The 23,429-nt window shown below is 32.3% G+C and overlaps 2 protein-coding genes across 2 annotated transcripts; one reads left to right on the plus strand and one right to left on the minus strand.

The window, feature by feature from the left end:
• Nucleotides 1-5,787: 5,787 nt before the first annotated feature.
• On the minus strand, nt 5,788-11,144 carry GAF1 (Polymerase/histidinol phosphatase-like protein). The gene is made up of 6 exons (XM_085746843.1): nt 10,616-11,144; nt 9,457-9,534; nt 9,286-9,366; nt 8,018-8,172; nt 6,453-7,921; nt 5,788-6,203 (listed from the first exon to the last, which is right to left on the minus strand). Exons 1-6 carry the CDS (start codon nt 11,042-11,044, stop codon nt 6,091-6,093), a joined length of 2,325 nt encoding a protein of 774 aa, XP_085602969.1. The 5' UTR covers nt 11,045-11,144; the 3' UTR covers nt 5,788-6,090.
• Nucleotides 11,145-22,616: 11,472 nt separating this feature from the next.
• LOC146950892 (Histone superfamily protein) lies at nt 22,617-23,328 on the plus strand. The gene is made up of 2 exons (XM_085746846.1): nt 22,617-22,651; nt 22,759-23,328. The coding sequence occupies exon 2, from the start codon at nt 22,778-22,780 to the stop codon at nt 23,087-23,089; it is 312 nt and encodes a 103-aa protein (XP_085602972.1). The 5' UTR covers nt 22,617-22,651; nt 22,759-22,777; the 3' UTR covers nt 23,090-23,328.
• The last annotated feature ends 101 nt before the right edge of the window (nt 23,329-23,429 follow it).

Consider the following 23,429-nt stretch of genomic DNA (forward strand, 5'->3'; position numbering starts at 1 on the left):
ACTGCATATTTATGGAACATGTTCCTGTTTAATAGTTCTCTTTCCAACACAAACATTTTTGTTGACCAGTTCATTTATTACTAGGTATAAACGCACACAACTAAACATAGTCTAATAATATTTTCTATTATTGAAATGAGTACAATATAATTGTAAACAAAATAATTGTGTTACTATATTGTATATTTTCAGCCATATAATTTTATATTTTTATTAATATTAATATAAAAATACACGTACTAAATAAATTTTTAATTATTATACATAAAAATAATCTAAATTTTTGCATTAGTTAAACACAAGTTATATATAGAATTATATTTCTTTTAAAATTAATATTAATTTACTTTTAAATGGTCAAAATTCAAACTGTTCAATTTGAAACTATTAAATATCATCCCCGACCAACCAGTACCCGTGCGGATGCACGGGTATGTTACTAGTTAAAATTAAAATTTGAGTCATCTGATCAGTGTTCCACAAATCGAGTGTTAACTCGTAAACTCGTTTGAGTTTACGTTTTTAGGTGCCAAAAATGTGTTAACTCCAAAATTGGAATGTTTGATGAGTTTGACCGAGTTAACACGTGTTAAACTCGGTAAACTTGTGTAAACTCATGTAAACTCGACAGAGTTTACGAGTCGAGTTTATGATTCGAGTTTACATAGGTAAAATGAGTTGAGGTAATCTTTCAAGTTGATCTTTACCCAATGAATTCAACCTATTATTGTGTGTAACACTTAAATCTAACACAAATAGTTGGGGGAATTAGTCACTTTAGTCCCTGAATGGGGAACGATTCGTCAATTTAGTCCATGAATGCAGATAAATTGCAAAATAGTCCCTGAATGTAGACTTTGTTAGTCAATTTAGTCCCTGAATGCAGACTCCGTTAGTCAATTTAGTCCCTGAATGTAGACTTCGTTAGTCACTTTAGTCCCTGAAATTGACCATGCAGGGACTGTTTTGCATATTATCTGCATTCAGGGACTAAATCGACGAATCGTTCCCCATTCAGGGACTAAAGTGACTAATTCCCCCAAATAGTTGGTATGCAGTGTGTGAATATAGCAAACCCGGAGTACCGATTCGATTTTTAACCTATTACTTCGATTTTTAACCTATTACTGCATGTATGCGTGTTTTCCATGAGAGGAGGGAATCTAGATCCCACATAAAGTAACAATGAAGGATAAAGCAATTGACTTAAACATTGGTTACCTATACCATATGCACGTTGGACTTGAAGAGTGGCTAGTTAAGGTGCTACTGTCTAGTGCTCTGAAAAGGACTGAAACGTGAAAGTCCATGATAAGTTAGGAGCATAACAACATAAAAGTTTACTTCTAAGAAATCTCAATTGTTTCAATTTTTTCTTTAGGAGTAACATATTTAGTAATCAGTTTAATTTTCATGTACAATTAGTTTTAAAAGGTTTACATTGTCGACATATCATAACCAATTACGTGTATAACTTTATAGTTATGACAAAAGTCAATTGCATATTTTTAATTATTTGACAATTATGAATATGATCGATTGACAATATAAAAACTTTTTACATTAACGGACGACAATGTATATGAATTAAATCATTTAGTTCTTATTTACATAATATTCTCAGTTTTAAAATGACATTAGCAATTAGTGTTAATCAATTAGCTGTTCAAGTAGAATCAATTTAATTACCACATAACACATTCTTTAAGAGGGTCAAGGCAAAAAAAAAAAAATTAAAATTAAACAACTAAAAGTTTAATCTCATAACGTGTCTAAATTTAAAAGTTCCAACCATGTGCACAAATATATATATGTCTATTCACGCACTCGTCCTTAAGATAGTATTGAAAAAGGTAAGGTCTGGTCTCACTCACATTCAAAAGGAAGCAACCTATTTTATATATTGCATACTTGTGTAGTTTGTACCTTCTTTGAGAATGATTAATTTAAACTCAAAATTAGCTAGTTTTCTACTCTTACTAATCATTAAAGATCATACATGTTGTTAATCAACCAAGTTGTAAGATTGAGGGTTAATAGATACAAAATAAATATTATGTTTTTTAATTCTTGATCCTTTAAAAGCTATATCTATCTGTAGCTTCTAACCTTCAATGGTAAGATCCAAAGGTGGGGGAGGATGGCCCTATTTACCTTTGTGTGCCGGCGGTGTGTTAGCCACTTTGGTTAATGGGAGGTTTTTAATATCCAAAATATAAAGTAAAGTGAAGCCAAATTATTGTTACTCTCTTGTTTTCTTTGTTTCTTGATTATTTTATTTTGATTTTGCGGTACATGTTGTTATACTCACTCCAAATGTTTTGGTATGGAAGTTAGTGTATCAAAAAGCTAGAAGAGAAAATAAATTAATCACGTTGATAAGAGATATCTTTCGGTTTAACCGGCGGTCTTGGATTAGAATTCAACCTTAAAAATACACATGTGTTAAATCGTTTTAAGAAGAGTTGTATCACTCATTACATTCCTACCCGGTTCGAGGTGCACAAAAAATGCTTGTTCACTCTTAATGTGTATTTTTTTTAAAGGAACCTCGTAATGTATATTTTTTTTTTGAAGGAACCTCTTAATGTATATGAAATGAAATGCTCAAATGTGTCGGTTATTATGAAACCGAGGGAGTAACCTTTATTCAAAATTTAGGTTAAATTCAGATCAAATTAAACGCAACATTATAAAGTTTCTCCTATTGCATCATTATATTCAGTTATTCACCTTCCCTCTATTTACTCTTGCTCACTTCTCGTATATACTGCATTGATAGAGAGATGATGGTGGTTACAAAGTCACATATTACAGTAACATAAAATCATAGGTTAGCACACTCCATTATCACTAGAAAAAGGTCCAATCCAATGAGCTCCCAATAAGAGTTTAGTTCTTAAGTTTATGTGAAATGTGTAGACGCATAAAACCCACACGGTTGATGCTCCGATAGGGAAACCCCACCCCTCTTTAAGAAGGAATAAATACTTAGTGCAAGATATACGGATGATGGATGTCATTATAATGAGCTATAGGAGCTATGAATGCCTATAAGACTTTACTATGATCATGACTCTCGAGTTGATTAAGTTAAAAGTTCATGTGGGGGGACCGCTCCAAACCAAAACTTCTTCAACATCGTTAAACACAAGGCTTGTAGAAGAACAAAAAAGGAATGAAAGTTATATAATATAGTAAAAACAAAATATATATATATATATATATTAACAGCACATGGCAAGCAATATCAATTTGCCGTCCTACCAACCATTAGTTGGAAACTTCATTGTTCATACCTATCTTCTTCTTATTTAAATGACAGGATTATCCTTGCAAAACAATTACATATATCATAATCAAAAACAAAAAGTGTTAATTATGTTTTTGGTCCCTACAAAATTGCGACCTTGTAAGTTTAGTCCTTACTTAATTTTAATAGCATTTTTAATCCCTACAAAAAAAAATTACTTATAATTTTAGTCCCTGCTAAAATAAATTTTGTTTAATTATCCTTAAACTCTTAAATTTTTTAACGATTCTTTTTATACAAGTTTAAAACACTATGAAAGGTTCATTTACTAAAATCTATAATTTTTTAACATGAAATAAATTAAATATGAATTTTTTAAAACGACAAAAGTTTAAGATATAAGTAACAAAAATATGGATGTAGAAATCAAATTTTTGGGATATTTTTTTCGGAGGACCTTTTAATAACGTTCTTAACACGCCTGTAAAAAATTGTTGAAAAACTTAAGAGTTTAAGCATAAATTAAACAAATTTGAATTGAGTAAGGACTAATATTGAGTGCAGAAATTTTTTGTAGGGATTAAAAATGCTATTAAAATTAAGTAAGGACTAAACTTACAAGGTCGCAATTTTGTAGGGACCAAAAACATAATTAACCCAAACAAAAATATTACATACTTAAGTATATAAAAAATAGCAAACTTCTTTCAAAAAAAAGTATATAAAAAATAGCAAACAGTGTTATTCTATTTCTTATCATGTTATTCTATTTCTTATCATGGATGCGCTAAACAAATTATAAGATAAGGTTCTATATTATCACTATCTTATAACACTCTTATTCAGCGCCTTAACTTATCATGTTTTTATCTTATCATCGTGGGCGCAAACGAATCACTGAAGTCACGGTGATGTATTTAGAGTTCGGTGATGAATTTGAAATATATAAAAATTATTTTTTGAAGGAGAAATATCTAAAAATTATTAAAAATCTGAATTTTGTAATATTTGATATATTTTGATATGTGGACTACGATCGAAGTTTCAAGACTTATGCGACTATGTGCTCGACTTTGGTACGTATATGGTTAGTTTGGTAAGGCGTTTATGGCTTGTTGACACTTTCAAGGAAGCTGTTGGAACTTGGATCGTTGTTTTTTGAAATTCTATTTCGCCACCGACACGTAGGTTCGCTAGATTGTCTGTGGAAACGGTTGCTTAGGGTTGCTTGGGGTTGTATTGAATTGTTGTATCACCCGTTAGGGTTTTGTTGTTAATGGGTTTTGTTGTTTCTTAATTGTACGACCTTTGTATTGAATTGTTGTATCATCCATTAGAGTTTTGGTGTGGTGGTTTACCGGGTCAGCCCTTGCCCCCTAATCTTTGTACTTCCTTTTCTTTTTTAATTTAATTTTTATTGTCTAAAATATAGAAAAATTTGGGATTTATTATTTTTAATTAAATTTGATATCTTAATTGGTAAATTTTAAGTGAAATAACATTCAAAGCAATTTAATCGACTCAAATCGTGATTTTTTTTTTTTTTATAGATCATGAGAATTTGAGGATTTTAAACAAATGAAAAAGGTTGTGAAAGGACTTGACTGGAACAATTAAAAACTTAAGGAGCTAATATCGCTAAAAAAAAAAAAAAACTTTAGTGCCAAAATTTCACATACCACAAACTAGAGGAACCAACGTCGTAATGAAACATTCTTTTTACCATGAAAAAATACTCTTTTTCTTTTTTGGGCAAACAGATAATGGAATCCATCACAATAAAAGATTAATAGTTTGATAACATATTTTCTTAATTAATGATTAAGTCATCTTTAACCAAATTAAAATGTAGGGTCTTGTTAACGAGTGCCCCCGGGGCACTCTTTAAGCATCATAAATTTAGCAATTATTCTTTTAAAAAGTCTACTGTCACAATTTCCAATGCATTCAATACACATCTTTTCATATAAAACTTACTATTTAAAGTGCTTAAAGAGTGCCCCGGGGACACTCGTTAACATTTCCCTAAAAGTATAAAATGTTTGATGTGCGCGAAATTAATCATTTTGTAACTTGAAAAAACGTGGTAACAATTTAACTAGCAGAGCAGCCAATTTCTTCTGCAACTGGAGGCAGGCAAGGACAAGTTTGATTCTAGCTTTTGCTGCCCACGATCTTCATATTAGCATTGGATGAATTCCACCTCCATCACGTGCACGTACAAGTGATGCCTTTACAGGCAGCTGGCACGCTTAGCTTCTCTCAATGCCTCCGGGTTAGGCGAGGCCACTGGTTTTACTTTCATCGGCTTTTGTCACTTGATTAGAGTGTGCTAATTATAGAGATGGATTATAAGGTTCATCCAAAAACTGATGGTATTGACATTGTAAGGATATTTTATTCTCTAGTTCAATCCTTAGAATGAGGTTTAAAATGAGACAAGGGAACAAGTTGCCGACATCTAGCAAGAACAACCTAGTTCACCTAGTCCCCGGATTTTCTATCAGATTCCACTTTCTATGCCGCATCGAATATAAATGAAATGTCATCATAAGTCATCATTTCCTTTACTTTTTCAATAAGATACACTTTAGATCACAAAAATTGTAATTGTAATATAAATAAATTATTCAACATATATCAAAATATTTGATGTAGCAGTCATCCCACTATTCTGCTACAACCATCCAATTGTTTGTGTGTCTTTCCCTAAGTTTGGACTAAATAACCCATCGAGCTTTCAGGGTTGAAGAAACCGGTATAAAAAATCGATAGACAATATAGAGAATCAGCTCACGACTATGCAAGTAACAATAATAACCTGGAATAAAAACTAATTACTTTGGATTAGTTCTCTTAACTTTTTTACCTTTCTTCTTAAAAGGCACCATATGAAACAACCGCTTCAATGGAAAGAAAACTGGTGTCTTTCGCCTAACTCGCAATCGACCTGGATATAATGCAAATGCACACGATTATACTTATGTCACAACACTTAAAATGGAATCATGCGAGTAGACGATGTGCGCTTGTAGGGAAATTGTATGAAGAAGTGCAATCAACAATATCCGTTATTTACTTGTGATGGAAGGAATTGAAACTATTCAAACTACATGGACTGCTGAGAGGGAAATGGAAAAAATTAACATATAGCTTTCAAAAACCAGATAAAGATATTTATTAGTGAATAGATGCAAACCTGAGACAGACTGAACAGAGGCTAATTGATCAGAATCAGTGCTCACTTCACCAAACTTTTTATCTTCCACCATAACTTCTGGAAATGAATGTATTGCAGCTATAGAATCGTCTTCCGTTTTCATTTCATCAAAAGGTGTTTGGTCAGGCATCTCATCAACTTCAACTGCATCAGTTTCTGGTTTGTTAAATTGTCCATCCTCCACTGATGTTACAGAAGTAGATGTGTTCATATCCACCACTGTATGCTCAGCAATTTTAAAATCTTCCTTTGGCAAATTTTCATGCATCGTTGAAAAATGTGCATTTAAATTGACATCAGAGTTATTCTCATTGTGCTTTGCATGTTCTGTAGCCGGAAAAATGACGCCTATGGATGGTGTAGAAATTTCTACTTTCTCATTAATATTGTGAGGATCAACTGAAGATTTAGGCTGTTTTTCGTTCTCATGTGGTTTTAAATTATCCAACACATTACTTGAGATGCACAAATCTGACTGTGAATCAAGTGATTTTGCATCCAATTGGGTGCAATCAACATCTGAATCGTTGAAATTTGGAAGTCCTAACTTTGTGGCATTTGTCAGAGTGTCAATCTCTAACTTCGAATTGAAAGATTCAATAGTTCCATTATGTGTATTTTTCTCAAAAATATCTTCACAGCTCACAACATCATCTGTTGCTACAGTGTCAGATGATAATGACCTTTCATCTTGCGCAAGAGAAATGTGGAGCCTGTCGGACTGCTTGGTTAAGTTGTTAGGTTCCAGTGTTGACTGATTTTCTTTTTCAGAAACAGGAAGTAAGTTTCCATTAATATAACTGTCCACTGTGGCTTTCGCAATTTTTGATGCTTCACAAGAGGCTGTAAATGACTTTTCTACGTCGTCCATCCGGACATCTGAATCAATAGAATTCTTCAGTTCCAACTTCGCACCATTTGTCTCAGTGTCTATCTCTTTAGAATGAAAAGCTTCAGTAGTTCCGCTGTGTACGTTTTTCTCAGAAAAATTGCCACATCTCACAATGTGATGTTTTGTTATACCATCCATTGATGATCTATCGTCTTGCTTTGGACAAACATCAGTCCTGTTGGGCTGCTCAGTTAAGTTGTTGGGTACAGGTGTTGACTGATTTACATTTTCGGCAACAGGCATGAAGTTTACCTTATTAATTGAGAAGATAGAGAGAGTGTCATTTGCAGGTAAGAAATCCTGGAATTTATAACCTTGAGATGGAAGGCTGTCTTGTACTGAAACAAAGTCAATGGCTTTTGCAGTCTTTGATGCTTTACAGGAGGCTGAACCAGAATTTTCCATATCATCCAACAGGATATCACCTTCCCCACTGGAGAGAGGGTCCCACTTTAGCAACTCTTGAGAATGAGATGCTACATCTGATGATAAAACTTCTACTCTTATTGCCTCTTTATGAAATCGCTTTCTCCTTAGAGCATTGGCTAAAAGAACCCTACAAGCCATTCAGAATGTCACTCAAGATATGTTAAACACTGGCCCAGTGGTCCCTAGAACCAAAACACTATAAAGGATTTTAGCAAATTATTACCTACAGTTTTTAGAAATAGCTGATTTAGCTTCCTCTTTGGAGAGCCCAAATAATAACAACAAATTTCCAACATCACACGGCCCTCTAAGTTCATTCACCGAAGGAGCAGCACTTGAAAATACAATGTCTCGTCCACGAGTCCAGTCAATCAACAGCTACATGTTTAATCAGTATGCAAGTTAATAAAATGTCTTAATAGTGTAACCGTAACTACATACAAGGTTGTCAAAATCATAGATCTTATGAGGGTCAGGAGGTCTAATGGTAAAGATGAGATCCTGCTCTAACAGGAAATTGAAATCCAGGAACAGGGTAATGGGAACACTAGACAAATAGAAAAGTAAATTTAAACAGATATTTTGTGGTTAAGTCTTCTAACTACAAATTTTTTATATCATATAAATAAACTGTGTCAACAAAAACTAGTTGATTCGTTCCAGTTCGCAAGGAATCTCTTTACCCCCCATGGTCATGCATGCTAACAGCTTTAACACAATCAACTATAGATAGTAGATACCAAATAAATGATGACTAAATAAGTTGCATACAGAGCCAAGCACTGGTTTGAATAAGTTGCATATAGAGCCTAGCGCTGGTTAGTTAAAATCTGTATATGCTTGATAGGTCCATTCTTAATATTGCACGATTCCTAATCAGCCTATACTGGATCCCTGCTTATAAACACGGAAGGTGCATCCCGCGCACATCCCCTTCATCAGTAGGGATTCCATAAAGTATACACAGTCAATTCAATACCCCCCAACCTTTCTTAGTTGTTAAGAACACTTAGTTGAATTATCATCCCTCAAAACTTCAATAACCAGTCAGACTTCAAGACATATAAGTTCACCAGCTCGCATTAATAAAGATACGTAATATAAATGTGTACTGGAACTTGACATTTTTATTTCTTCCAATATTCTGTTGCGCAAGCTTACTATACGGTATGCTCCTATGCACCTGTCCATGAAACTTGTCTTATTTGTGCAGTTATGGGGTCAATATATGGGTGAGTTTAGCAAAAGACAACATGTTAAACCTCTCATTCACATTTTTTTTTAATTTAACTAACAGCATATGTTGGCGTATAAAAGCAACTTTGTTAAACTGATACCTCAATTTATTAAAAACAAAAAACAATGCATAACTAGTGAGTCAGCAACAAAACAAAATAAAAGAGCTTAATTATGAGAATTGTAAAGTAAACAATTAAGCAATAAAAAATCTTCCATGTGATTGTAAATTTATATAGGGAAGCAGCTATTTACCTTGGCATTGGAAATTAACTGCCTCCTTAATTGGACATCAGCAATAAGACCAGAGTATGAAACCTCAAAAACAACGCCACGCTGTGTATTAATAAGCCAAATGTTAATATTTAGTTCCTTTTTCTATTTCAAAGAAAGGGAAAAGCAAAAACAGAACACTCAAGAGCAAACCTGGGTAGCCATTTTAACCATAGATTGCTTCAACCTAAATGGCAACTTAGCTGAAAAATCAATTGAAATGATATCTACCTGCAACAATAATAATCAATAATCAAAAGATTGATTTTGGAGTAGAACACAAATAAACTTTTCATCATAAAGATATTCAATCTAGTCCTTCAAAAAAAAAAAAACACGAAGAACTATTTAGGCCGTGTTTGAATAAATAAGTGGTTATCATTCAAGTGCTTATGTATAAGTAATTTCTATAACAAAAGAATAACACAGTAAAATTGTTTCAAATAAGCTCTGAGTTGTTTTCATAAGCTATCCTATTGACATATCATAAGCTGTTTTCATAAGCTCTCGATCAGTCTCACAAATACAAATGACGTAAATAAGCTCAAATAATTCAATTGAAAGTTGAAACATGTTATTAATACCAATATACATCTCCAAAATCTAAATGCCCATACGAAAACACGGAGAACTATTTAGATTTAGTATAAACAACTTAATTGAGAGCTTATGGCATAACTGTTCATCATATATCAGTTTATGTACAAGTTATTAAAATAACAAAGATAAAACAAAGTAAAAATTTGTTCAAATAAACTCTAAGTTGTTTTCATAAGATATCCTAAAGAGCTTACAAAAATCAACTGAAAAAAGCTCACGGCCATGTCGATGTCATAACTCATAAGTAGTTTTTATAACAGTCTCATTGGGAATACGCCAGTACATAAGTTCAACAACAACAACAATCAAGCCTTATCCAGTCATCTACATGAATCAAATTACGTCATAATACTCTATCGTAAACCACATTTCAATCTAACTCATTAATCTCTAGATCATTCTTAACAATTTCTCTTTGCCTCTAGTGATCTGACTATCCTACATTGATCTACTCTCCTTACTGAGCAGGTCTTCTCTTGCAATAAGTGCAAATAGATCAATTCAAATCGGTTTTTAGCACCAATATAGTTATCAAACATCTAAATGTCCATGAAAATAATCTTAACAAAACTATAATATTTTTAAAAATTGACTAATTTGCCACACATTTTAACTTTTTAAGAACTACATTATATATTTTCACTTCTCATATACCAAAAATCTCAAATGTTTTTTCTTCAGGATCAATCAGTAAGGATTAAATTGAACTCACCGCCATTCTCTCACAAGCAACATCAAACGCATTCTGATTCAACGGCATAACAGCAACCAAATCATAAGTCTTCAAAATCGGATTCCCCGCATTCAAAGCATTCGCCTGCAAAGCATTCTCAACACAAACGGTAATCCTCGTGTACTGCCGAAACGGAGTAGAAGCCGAAACTCCAAGAAGCTCCCGATGAAGCTTCGCCGACGACGCAAGAAACGGAACGACATTGAGGAGAGAAGAGAGAGAAAGTGGGGAGATTGAGCAACGATGGTTATCGGACATTACGCCTTTCATCGTGCGGTTGTAAGCGATTCCGGTGTAACCTAATTCCATTGCTTTAACGGCGAGGCGCGTTCGGTTGTTTTCAATGGTGGATTTTGAAGGTTTTGTGGTGGGTGAAGGGTAAGGTATGTTTAGGTCGAAGAAACCCATTGTTGACGGCAGTGGAATCAGGTTTGCCGCTTGCGCCACCAGGGTTTAAGAGTTGAGGGTTTTCTGCTAGTCTTTTTCCTTTTCAATGTTGCATAAATGTGGAGAAGAAATAAAAACAAGAAGTTACTTAAGTCTTAAAATCAATTTAGATCTTAAATTATTATTCTCTCTTCAATTAAAATAAAAAGGGAGCCCTAATATGGTCCCAATTTTAAGAAAATTGTTCTTCTTCCAAAACAAAAATTCACCCATACAAACTAACCAAAATATCTTGTGTGAGTTAATTCACGCAGGTGTTAAACACAACGTGACTTAAGTCACGTTCATTACCTACGTGAGTTAACTATCGTAGGTTATAAGTTATAACCCAGCGTGAGTTAACTCATGTAGATTATAGCTACAACGTGAGTTAACTATGTAGGTTATATTTAGCTTACCGAGCGTGAGTTAACTCACGCGGTAGATATTTTGTTCAGTTTGTATGGGAGTGAGCATTTTTTGTTGGGAGAAGAGCAATTTTCCAATTTTAAGTGTCTATCAATGGATCTCTCTAATTAAACCTTCTTCTACAGCCAGTTAAAAAAAATGTTTCGTGGTCCCACACAACAAAAAATACTTTTCTAAAGTGAGCATGAGTGATCATTTTCCTTCGTCTTATGCAACCCGTCAAGTTTCAGATCTGGTTCAGTGATATTCGGGTCAAATGGGGGGTGTGAGGTCCAGTGATGTAAGCCTGTGACGGTTGAGAAAGAACCTTCTTCTTTCTCCTCCCTCTCTGGGTTGAGATATATAGTGATGGTGACAGGGCCAACGAGTTTGAAGACATGAGGATTTGTGTTCATGAATAGATGATATATAAATTAGAGTTCGAAAAGGTGGGTTTGGATTACAAAATTTGCTTTGCAATTTTTTCGATTGAATTAGTATTTGCGCTTGTTAACGGATCTGAAAACATGAGTGTAAAATGTCCAGTATCATGATGTTAACCTTTTCTCGTCAATCCAACATCATGCTCCTTGTTTCATTTACTTTGAAAGGCTTAGCAAGTAATAACAACAGATAATCAAATTTTCAGTGGTAATTTAATTCCTCATGGCAATCCAATGAATCATAGCTTTTCTTTGTTTGAATAGTTATTTTTGTCTGTCTCAGGATAATTCAATAATAATTATAAATATTTGATACAAATTTGTTACTCAGACAATTTTTATTAATACCCGTAATTTTTGTTACATGGGATAAAGAGGGTATTCTTTTCGCAATTTAATCTTTCGAATAAAATCTCCGGCCCAATCTCCAAAACTTTAATCCCTCAAGCCCTATTTTGGCATCAAACTATCATTAAATCGACTTCTTTTTTCCCTGAGGAAAATGTTAGGATACCATGGTAGAAATTATGAACTGAGATTTGTGGCAAATTACTTTTCAAAAAGTTAAAAACTGATTTTTCTTAATAAATATTTGTTATTTGTGAAATCCTTAACATGTACCTTTCATGAAAAAAGATTAATTTATTTCTCAAAACGTTAAAATTTCTTTTTTTTTCTTAATTAATTTTTCTTATGACACATGTTAGCATGACTCTTTCACTAAAATCTTAACATCGTTTTCCAAAGCTTGATCCTGAAGTGTCCACATAAGTAATTACATTAGAAACTTGCAAAGATTAATTGTGTGAATTTGATGCAACCATCAGAAGTGAATTAAAGTCAAGGATATATTTCCAATGTAGAGAGTCGTAACCATAGAACTGTCAAAATGGGTTAACATGTATGAACCGGTCTGCCAAACCTGATAAAAGTGGTTTATATTTGAATGCATTCATGTAAAAGTGAATTGGACTATAAGTTTGTGTGAGAAAAACAATTTTAGAATAAAAAAATAGAAATCATATCTTCAATTATAATCAATTTTGAAGGTATAATCAATTATATTCGATAGCAATCAAACATGTCAGAATCAATTTTACACCTCCAAAAATCAATTATGATCCCTTTAAATGGAAGCAAACATGCACTTAGTTGAAATTTGTTTGATTGTAAAACATTCATTCGCTTACACTTTGTACTTTAATGTTCACTCCGCTTACACTTCTGTAATGTTCTTTCAAACAATCTTTTAAACTTTCTTCAACATTCAACCGCTTACACTTTGTATCCTTTAACTCATACCCTTCCTTTGATCTTTCAAACTTACTTTAATGGTTCACTCGCTTGCACTTTATACTTATTTTCTTCAACATTCGTTCGACTATGGATTCTGTTATCCAGACACTTGAAAAATTTGATTCCCCAAGAGTACACTCCTTGGTTTGCAGTTACCTCAGTTTCTATCGGAAATCAAACATTCATCCTCCAACTTTGTATCCTCTAACCCTTACCCTTCCTCGTCCAAAGTTTACGCCCTTTACAGACACAATATTAATTCTTCAAGAACGTCTTGGATTTATCCATTATAAGCATGAAGACTTAATTATTGATCTGGTTAAAACCTACCAACTTTGTATTAATTGTTGTGAAGTGGTGTCTTGTCGCCCGTTTGGTTATGCAGTTACGTGGGAAGGATACTGATGATTTACACCAAACTTTTTTTTGTTTACTTACATTCAAGGCTTTACTTCACATATTGTCAGATTTTTACTACTCAATATAATAATTTTCATTGCATCAGTCATATCAATTGCAATTAATTAACATATGCAATTAACAATAAACTTTAGTAAATTCAATGATCCACCTGTTAAACCCGAATTAACAACTATTAATCGATTACACACGCATTAAACTAATTTATAACCATCCAACCCAATCAGTTTCACTTCCAAAGCAACTTAATCTAACTACAACTTCCTCTCTTACTTGTTTACGAGTTCAAAACACAAACACAAGGGAAGATCAACTTCTTCTCCCTCACCTTTATAAATTTTACACAGACATACAAAATATCATACGTATAGCCATACAATTTCAATATGATAACAATAAAACTTAATTCAAACCTTACAATCTCAATAAGAACATGTTTATAAAGTTAGTATATTTTGGACATTTCAATTGTTCTTGTTGGGGTTATAAGGTTTGAGTCGAGTTTTATTAGTGTCAAATTGAAATTGTATGCATATACATGTGATATTTGGTCATAACTTTAGATAGAAAACTACTTTTTGTGTAAAACCAATTGGGTTTGAAAGTGGATGAATTCATGAAGGTTGCCCAGCACAAAAAAAAAACAGTACATCTTAGTTCTTCTCTTTCAAATTCTTGTTTCTCAATGGGTTTGTAACCCAAAACAAAATTCTTCTTCATCCGTCGACTTGTAAAATTTCAGTAACAAGATCAATCACCTTCCCAAAACAAAAGGAACGTCCCATAGTATTTCAGTAACTCTACTTGTAAAATTTCAGTTGTACCACATTCACCGACATCATATGGCCAAGCACGGATTAATGTTTTCGTTTCAATACGAGATGACGCGCGATGATAAGGTCCCACCCATCAGTGGCCCCTTCGTATCAGCAATGCATTTTCGTGAATTATTGGTTGACCACTTTGATTTTCAAGAGTCCAATATTGAAATCATAAATGTTGTTAACCAACTAACCCAAGACAAATTGGTTGTATTAAATTGGTTGTATTAAATCAGATGAAATTTGTTTTTTGTTTATTGGTGATTGTTGTAATTCAGGAGGGTTCCTTGGTGGAGCCCAAGAGGCAGGTAATGTCAGTAACCTTCTCTCTGTCACTGACAAACAAATGGCACCAAAAGCCTTGAAAAAACGGAAAAAATGTCGCATTTATTACGAGAAGACGGATTCTTGGGTTAGTGGTTCATATTTCACTGAACGTTGATTTACTACATCAAGTCTTTTAAGAACAACGAATTTTCGTACAAGAACGTATACAACTCAGTATGTGAAAAAAGATTAGCTCATAAGAACCACTTACCTGGGTTGTAAGGCTCTCCAAAACAAATCAAGTTAAAATTTCTAAGTCTCGACCAGGTAAAAGTAGAGGAGAATCCAATTCCTGAGTGTCATGATGATGATCTCCTTCGTTATTGACGGGATTATTCCGAATCATCTTACTCCATGTCTTTAAATATTGTCGATCGCCTCTAAAGTGGCTGGAATGTTAAGAAAAGTGTTGGTTCCAAAGAGGAAGATTCCATGTAAGAGATATCTAGTTAGTGGTTGGTGCAAGTTCCTTCAGGAGAGGAATGTCAAAATTGGTGATAGGTTGTTTTTCATCATTGAAAGTACTCCAACAATATCTATGTTCGGATTATTTTAGACAGTGATAGTGATTAGGTTTGTGTGTTTGATGTCAGCTTGTTGGAATTTTTCTAGACTTAACTTTTGTGATTGTAATGTGTTTTATATGCTTGCTTGTGTCAGCTTGTTTGTGTGTTTATTTCAGACAGTTATTGTGTTTATTTGGTTAAAAAAAATTGGGTTTGAAAGTTGACTTATATGTCTATGATATTAGAAAGTTTCACAATTTAAATTTTTTGAACAATTCTCATTATCATGAAGTAGAATGTCATACTATAAAAATTATTTGATACCAGTATACTAATAATGATCATGTTCATGATTAATTAGAAGTCGGTACACACGTTTAACTTTTTTGGCAGAAAAAACTGTAATTTAAATTTTTGTTAGAAAAAATTAATTTTAATAATAAACACACTACTCACTTCTTATCGATCGACATCAACAGTCTGTTGGAGATAACTCATCTTAAACTCAAAGAGAAGTTTAAGTTTTGTTTTGATATATGTTAACTCATCCTTAGTTTTTGCTAGTTAATCTTCGATGATGTTTGACATGATAAAATCATGTTGTTAATTTTGTGTAAAAAATGGGTTTTGAAAAGAAGTTCTAAATTTCTGAATTTTAATTATAGTAAGAAAATGATAGTAACTCTTTTCTCATGTCATGTTCATGATGTGTTATTTCCTTGCTTGGCATGTTAGCATATAAAATTTTGAGAATGGTTTACTAGAACGCATTTGATATAAAATATGATTAAGAAATATATCGGCAATGGAAATTCTACTATGAAGGATTATAGTTAGGAAGATGATGTGTAGTGAATAATGCTATTAAGGAACCAAATTCTTTGATGTCAGACCTTTATTGGAACATAATACTTTTAAGTAAGTTTAATTAACTTAATTTTGCCTTATTCACGTAGGATAACTCCAAGCATTGACCATACCACTTTGAACTTGGCATTTTGACACTTGCGAATTTATATGTTGTTTTCCCTCAACTATATCTAGACAACTCCAACCGTTTGATATAAGAGACTCACATATACACACACAAACATATATCATTCGAGTATAGTCTTACACGCATATACTCATACACTTGTATATACGATCATATAACACTCGATCATAGTTCAACTAACCATTATAGTCAATTTTGATGTACGATTTTAACTATTATATGTCATGCGTCGATCAAATCTCTCAATAACAATCACATGTAACACTCAACATTTATGACCACAACAACAAGCATCACTTTTAAACTTTATTGTGACGATGCAAATTAACTTCATTAAATCTCTACAACAGTGAAATTTGGAGAAACAAGACATCTAATTGACTGTGTATAAACAATAACATGAGCTTATTTAGAACTTATCAAATTTATAAATCACTATTTGCAGCTTGTTGTCCGCTTGCCTTCTATTCAAATGTGAATATTGATTTATATATATGAAATAATAACATAAGATATCAATGTTAATGTTGAAATTATAATATAATATTTTCCGGAAAATTAAGACTTACAATCGTGGGTTGAACATTTAACATATATAAACCAATTTTATAGGGTTGTGTTACACCAAATTGAAATTTTAAAACATATAAATTGTAGCAATTAAGATGTGTAAAGAAAATGTGTATTTGAAGAAGGAAATTAAAATGATAATTTTGAAATCTATGTATTATAAGTGGCCTTTGTTAAAAATAAAGAAAATAATATTTGGTTGGATTTGTTATAAGTTGAACCTATAAAAGTGGAATAATTGTAAAAAACTAAGGAACAAACAATTAGAGGGAAGTTAAATGTACAAGAGAACACAACATGTATATTGTTGTAATTAAAAAAACCTTACTTTAATATATATATATATATATATATATATATATATATATATATATAATCCAAGAAACGAGAATAAAAGGTAGTTTATAAAAAAAAATCTATTGAGTGGCATGCTATCACATAACTCCAGTCATTTAGATATTCAATCCAAGAAACGAGAATAAATGAACAAATAATTGGATAGAAGTTGAATGTACAAGAGAATACCACATGTAAATTGTTGTAATTAGAGAAACCTTACTTTAATTTATATAGTAGATAAATTACTTTTTTTATAACACTAATTCGTCTAAATTGCGAACATTAAAAAATATAAATTATATGTGATGAAGAGGATTATGAACGAATTAAAGAAATTAGAGTAGTTTTCTACTTTAATTTATACAATAGATTAAATGAAGTCAGAGTTTATAAAAAACTACTGAGTCATGTGCGATCACATAACTCTAGTCATTTAGATATTCAATCATATAGACAAGAATGACATGTTGAGAGTTTGATATTGAATGATATAGGTAATGTAGACGTATGACCTAAAGTGATTACACGATAAATTTATCTTTAATCTTATAAACCAATTTTGTAAGGTTGTGTTACACCGAACTGAAATTTTAAAACATGTAAATCGTGGGAATCAATTGAAATCTATGATTTATGAACCAATTAAAATGCATCAAAAAAAATATAATATGACAACTTTGAAATCTATGTATTATAAGTGGCCTCCAGAAAAAACTATATATTTAAATTTTAATTTTTTTTTTTAGTTTTTGTGGATTTAAGGATGAGGCACTTGCTTACCAAGCCGGAGGTCACTCAACACATAAGACAAAACTTGAGCGGGGTTCGAGCTACTTTCCTTGCAATGGATGTAGGAGATCGCATTGTTGGTTTGGCTATCTCAAATGCCCACGACGACGATTTTGAAAAACCTATTAGGTAAATATTGCCGCTTATTTGAATAACACCCTTGTTTTTTTTATAGCCCATGTATGTTTTTTTTTCTAGGCCGATCTACCGCATCACAGAGTCTAACAAGCCTGTAGATATAGACACAATTTCGAACATTCTTCGCTCAAAGGTTGAGAAATATGATGTTAAGGCCTTAATAGTGGGATTGCCACTAAATGATCCAAAAGACACCAAGGCATTTGAAAAAAGAGTTCAATTACCAGATGATCATTTAATGGCAGCACATAAATATGGGTTGTTGTTGAATGTATGTTTCGTTTCTTATTACTTTTACTTTTAGACAATTGCTTTTTTAACATCAAAATCTTTCTAAAAACACTAGTAATATACTAAAATACCCCAACAGTAGTTAACTACCGCTGGCTTATAACTAGAAAACCGGCAGCAGTCAACTACTGCTTAGTTTATTAGTCTTTTACATGTGTTTCTAGGAACTATTGAATGTCAAAAAAGCAACCATGTTACTTTTATCCAATAGTTATACATTGAGTGACATGCTATCACATAACTCCAGTCATTTAGATATTCAATCCAAGAAACGAGAATAATGTGTTGAGAGTTCGATATTGGATGATATAGATAATGTACACTATAACATTTGAAATATTAGGCGATGAAAAAACAAACGACTCAACGAGAGTTTGCCGTATTTTGTTTGAAATCAATAATAGTAGTGAATTTATTTATTTTGGAGCACTTGGGTGATGACTAACCAATGATCTTATATATCATGGAACTTCTTTTCCACCTCTTTTATATCACCCATCATATCAAATAGTTTCTCTGAAAAGTGATCGTATTTTTCTTCAATGATATCCCTAAAAGCTGCCAAATTCTCCTTTATCGAGATCTTTTTTCCTGAGATTCTAGTGGTATTTGTTTTAACGTGGAATGGTTGTTTCAAAAACAAAACCACCTTTTAAGCCCTAGCCATAGTAACTTTGACTTCTGCGAAGAGTTGATCAGCTCCCCGCTTAGTCATGAGAATTAAAAGGTTGTTATACATTTTCAAGAGGATCAACACACTCTCAACAACACTTTAGTGCTCCCAACTCATAAGCAACGGGAAAAACATACTAGTCGATGATCTGATTGGATCAATGATTGAGCATAATCCATCTCCAGTAACGACGAGTGTTACGTCCAACTGAAAGTCAATTTTGTCTTGGATAAACCAGAAGTTACTAATGGAACCACCCTTTTTCAACATGAAAATGTGATTACATGATAGATTTATCTTTCATTTTAAAAATCAATTTTGTAGGATTGTGTTACACCAAACTGAAATGTTAAAATATGTAAATTGTGGGAATCAACTGAAATCTATGATCTCTGAACCAATTAAAATGTGTCAAGAAAACGTTTATTTGAAAAAGAAAAAGAAAATGACAACTTTGAAATCTATGCATTATAAGTGGTCTCCATCAAAAATAAAGAAAATTATATTTGCTTTGATTTGTTATAAGTTTAACCTACAAAAGTGGAATAGCTGTAGAAAATAAATGAACAAATAATTGGATAGAAGTTGAATGTACAGGAGAATACCACATGTAAATTGTTGTAATTAGAGAAACCTTACTTTAATTTATATAGTAGATAAATTACTTTTTTTATAACACTAATTCGTCTAAATTGCGAACAGTAAAAAATATAAATTATATGTGATGAAGTGGATTATGAACGAAATAAAGAAATTAGAGTAGTTTTCTACTTTAATTTATACAATAGATTAAATGAAGTCAGAGTTTATAAAAAACTACCGAGTCATGTGCGATAACATAACTCTAGTCATTTAGATATTCAATCATATAGACGTGAATGACATGTTGAGAGTTTGATATTGAATGATATAGGTAATGTACATGTATGACTTAAAGTGATTACACGATAAGTTTTTCTTTAATCTTATAAACCAATTTTGTAAGGTTGTGTTACACCGAACTGAAATTTTAAAACATGTAAATCGTGGGAATCAATTGAAATCTATGATTTATGAACCAATTAAAATGCATCAAGAAAACATGTATTTGAAAAAGAAAAATAATATGACAACTTTGAAATCTATGTATTATAAGTGGCCTCCGTAAAAAAATATTATATTTGGTTAAATTTGTTATAAGTTTGAACCTACAAAAGTGGAATAACCGTTAAATATTCAAGTCTCCTCTTTTAAACACCTCATCTTTTTAAAGATTTTTCTTCCAAAATAATTTTTATTGAGTTTGAATGTTAATAGTAAAAAATGTTTCTCGTAAACTTTTGTGTTGCTAATCATGTAAACTTAAATGTAAACTGCATTTAACCATAAATGATATCATTCCATGTCCAACAAGCATATCAGCGAAACTCTTGTTGAAAGTGCATTGACATATTAGTCAAAAATGACCAAAGTAGCACAGTCAGTGTGGTCAATAGTTCTAACCCTCAAGCAATATCTGTCATAGTTATTAACATATAAGTTAGATATTTTGTCAAAACAGATAATGTTGAATTCCAAATTTTGTTAAAAAATAATGTTAATTGTAGCATATTACCTAGAGAAAACCTTCTTGACATGTTTGTCACATTTCTCGCAAAAGAACATGCGAGTATCTGGTATCACAGCTTTAGAGCACACGCAAGCTGTGTACCAAAAGTTTTCCATATTCACAATCCTCTTAATAGTTTCCGGCACAACAAACAAGTAATTATAAAATAAAAATAAAAATAAGTGTTCATGCAATCTCCAAAAAAATAGCTAAGTAACATCCAAAGACAATAATACTCACAATAGAGGCATCCTTCAACACTTGCATTTGTGGTTTTAGGTGTTCCGGAGAAAAATTTTTCCTTAGGATCAACCATTGTTTAAGGTTGGAGTTGTGTTAAAGCATTTGGGAAATGAGTGTCCACCACAATTTCATAAAGCCTAAAAAAACATATAATAGTTTTTATCCAAAAATATTTAGGGATTTTAGACAACAAACAAAATATTAATATTATAAATAATAGGAAATTAAAATTATATATACATGTTCCTCATGCTTACAACATCGACGCAAGTAGCATTGAAAATCAGTTTAGTACAATTAACACAATTCTGCACATGTATCTTATCTAAAAGAAACACATATGATAAATTTTAGTCTAATATACAAGAAGAAAAACATAAAAAACCAAGTGACATCTTAAGATGTCATAAATTTAAAGCATAACTGAAACTAAAGTGTGTTTATAACCTTGAAAGATCATGGCCTTAGCTAGCTGAATGATGACAATAACATTTTGGATGTCTTCACTTGCTATGAAGTTGTTAATGTCATCAACATAGCTTCTAAATAGTGTACATTATATCTTGTGTCTTTTTAAAAAATAATAGCATAAAATAGTCAACATGTTGTATAACTTTAAAAAAACTAACACCATAAAAAAAACAGAAATTTACCCTCCTGCTTCAAATTCAATCACATTTAGCTTTGTCATAGTACCATTCCTTTCTAATTCCCTCTCACTACCAACTCCAGTGAACACACCAATAAGGTCTAAAAGGATTAAAAACCAAAAATAATTAGATAAACATAAAGTTGTTGACGGTGTTGGTTTGATGCCGGTGAAAATGAAATGTTCATAGAAGCTTGAGTTATTTTCGGGTCTTATAGCAGGAACTGATTGAAGTCGTGACAAGGCTTCTGATTCATGGTAGCTCACCCTCCGTTGAAGTTCTCCTTCTTCGTGTTTGTGAAGAGATATATGATGAAGAGAGATCTGGGTTTTGGAGAGGGAAGGAGAAGAGATGGTAGATTGCTCATTTCACACTTGTCTAGTTTCATTAGGGACAAAATGGTCATTTTAGTAACATTTGTTGAGTCATCCATGTTCTTTTCCAGTCAGATTTTGCCACGTCAGCACCACGTTACTAATCAGATGCCACATGAGTAATTAAATGGGTTTAGAACCAAGTTATTAAAATTTGCAGAGAAACTTTGGAGGATTAGTAAGTACATAAACTAAAATTCAACCGAGCCCTATTTAAAGGGACTATAAACATATTTAAGCCATAATTTTATATTTCAAAACATGAAATTCGTCATCTGAGTCACAATGAATCATCTCGTATTCAACATTTAATAATATGATAATTTGATAACTTTGGTTTATGCCACTTTGTTTAATCCACGTCATCCAAAACAAAAACAAAAATGAAACTCGCGCTATGAAAATTGGAAACCGCCACAACTACTAAAAATCACAAATTCCTTTTCAAACGCGAAATCGAAAACACTATTGAACCACTAATCCACGTCATCGATCCCCGTGAAATCTCTAATTCATTCTCAACCGTCGATAAAAATAAAATCAACGGTCAAAAACACCTGAAACCCCATCACACGGATCGACTCATTCATAACCCTTGTGTTTTTTCTTCTTTCAAAAAACACACCACCCCTTAAATCTCATCACCTATATAAACCCATACCGTAACCACATCTCATTCTCACACATTTCTTCATCTCAATTCTTCTTAGTCTTAGGTATATCGATTTCTTAATCTTGATTTCTTCATCTCAATTCCAATTAATTTTCTAATTTCTAATTATAGTTTTCTCAGTTATTAATTATAATTTTGTTTATCTTGTAGATTTTTGTTGCGAATCAAGATGTCTGGACGTGGAAAAGGTGGAAAGGGTTTGGGAAAGGGAGGAGCAAAACGACATCGTAAGGTGCTTCGTGATAACATTCAAGGAATAACGAAGCCTGCGATTCGTCGTTTGGCACGAAGAGGAGGAGTGAAGCGTATCAGCGGTTTGATCTACGAAGAGACACGTGGCGTGTTGAAGATCTTTTTGGAGAATGTTATTCGTGATGCGGTTACTTACACAGAGCACGCTAGGAGAAAGACTGTTACTGCTATGGATGTTGTTTATGCTTTGAAGAGACAAGGAAGGACTCTTTATGGATTTGGGGGTTAGGGTTTGTGATTTTATAATGTTTCGTAGTTGTTTTTTTTATTATTATAAGTGATTATGGGTTGGGAAAAGTCTTGCTGTCAAGAAATTTTGGCAAGGTTTGTGGTTGAATTTAGGTGGTGTTTTTTTAGGGTAAGAATTTAGGAGTAATTATCTTTTGTGATAGGTAGTTAACTGTTTCATGGTTTGAATCTGTTATGTAACTACTAGTTTTAATGAACAAGTGTTGCTGCATTCAATATCATTTTGTCTATGGTCTATTTAGTTTCTTATACTGATCTAATATTCCAAGCCTGCAATTGAATTTTAAGATGTTGAAATTTTCAAAGTCGTTGTTAACGGC

Source organism: Medicago sativa, chromosome 2 (genome assembly GCF_051527215.1).
Source record: "Medicago sativa cultivar Bolivia chromosome 2, Bolivia_mono, whole genome shotgun sequence".
NCBI classification, from domain to species: domain Eukaryota; kingdom Viridiplantae; phylum Streptophyta; class Magnoliopsida; order Fabales; family Fabaceae; genus Medicago; species Medicago sativa.

What these genes read in the sequence shown, in the direction of transcription:
- GAF1 (XM_085746843.1), bottom strand. Translation starts at nt 11,044, where the DNA reads ATGGGTTTCTTCGACCTAAACATACCTTACCCTTCACCCACCACAAAA. An exon ending in GCTATTTCTAAAAACTGTAG is followed by an intron (nt 7,922 to 8,017) that starts GTAATAATTTGC and finishes AATGGCTTGTAG; the next exon opens with GGTTCTTTTAGCCAATGCTC. An exon ending in CTCTGTTCAGTCTGTCTCAG is followed by an intron (nt 6,204 to 6,452) that starts GTTTGCATCTAT and finishes CATTATATCCAG; the next exon opens with GTCGATTGCGAGTTAGGCGA.
- LOC146950892 (XM_085746846.1), top strand. Translation starts at nt 22,778, where the DNA reads ATGTCTGGACGTGGAAAAGGTGGAAAGGGTTTGGGAAAGGGAGGAGCA.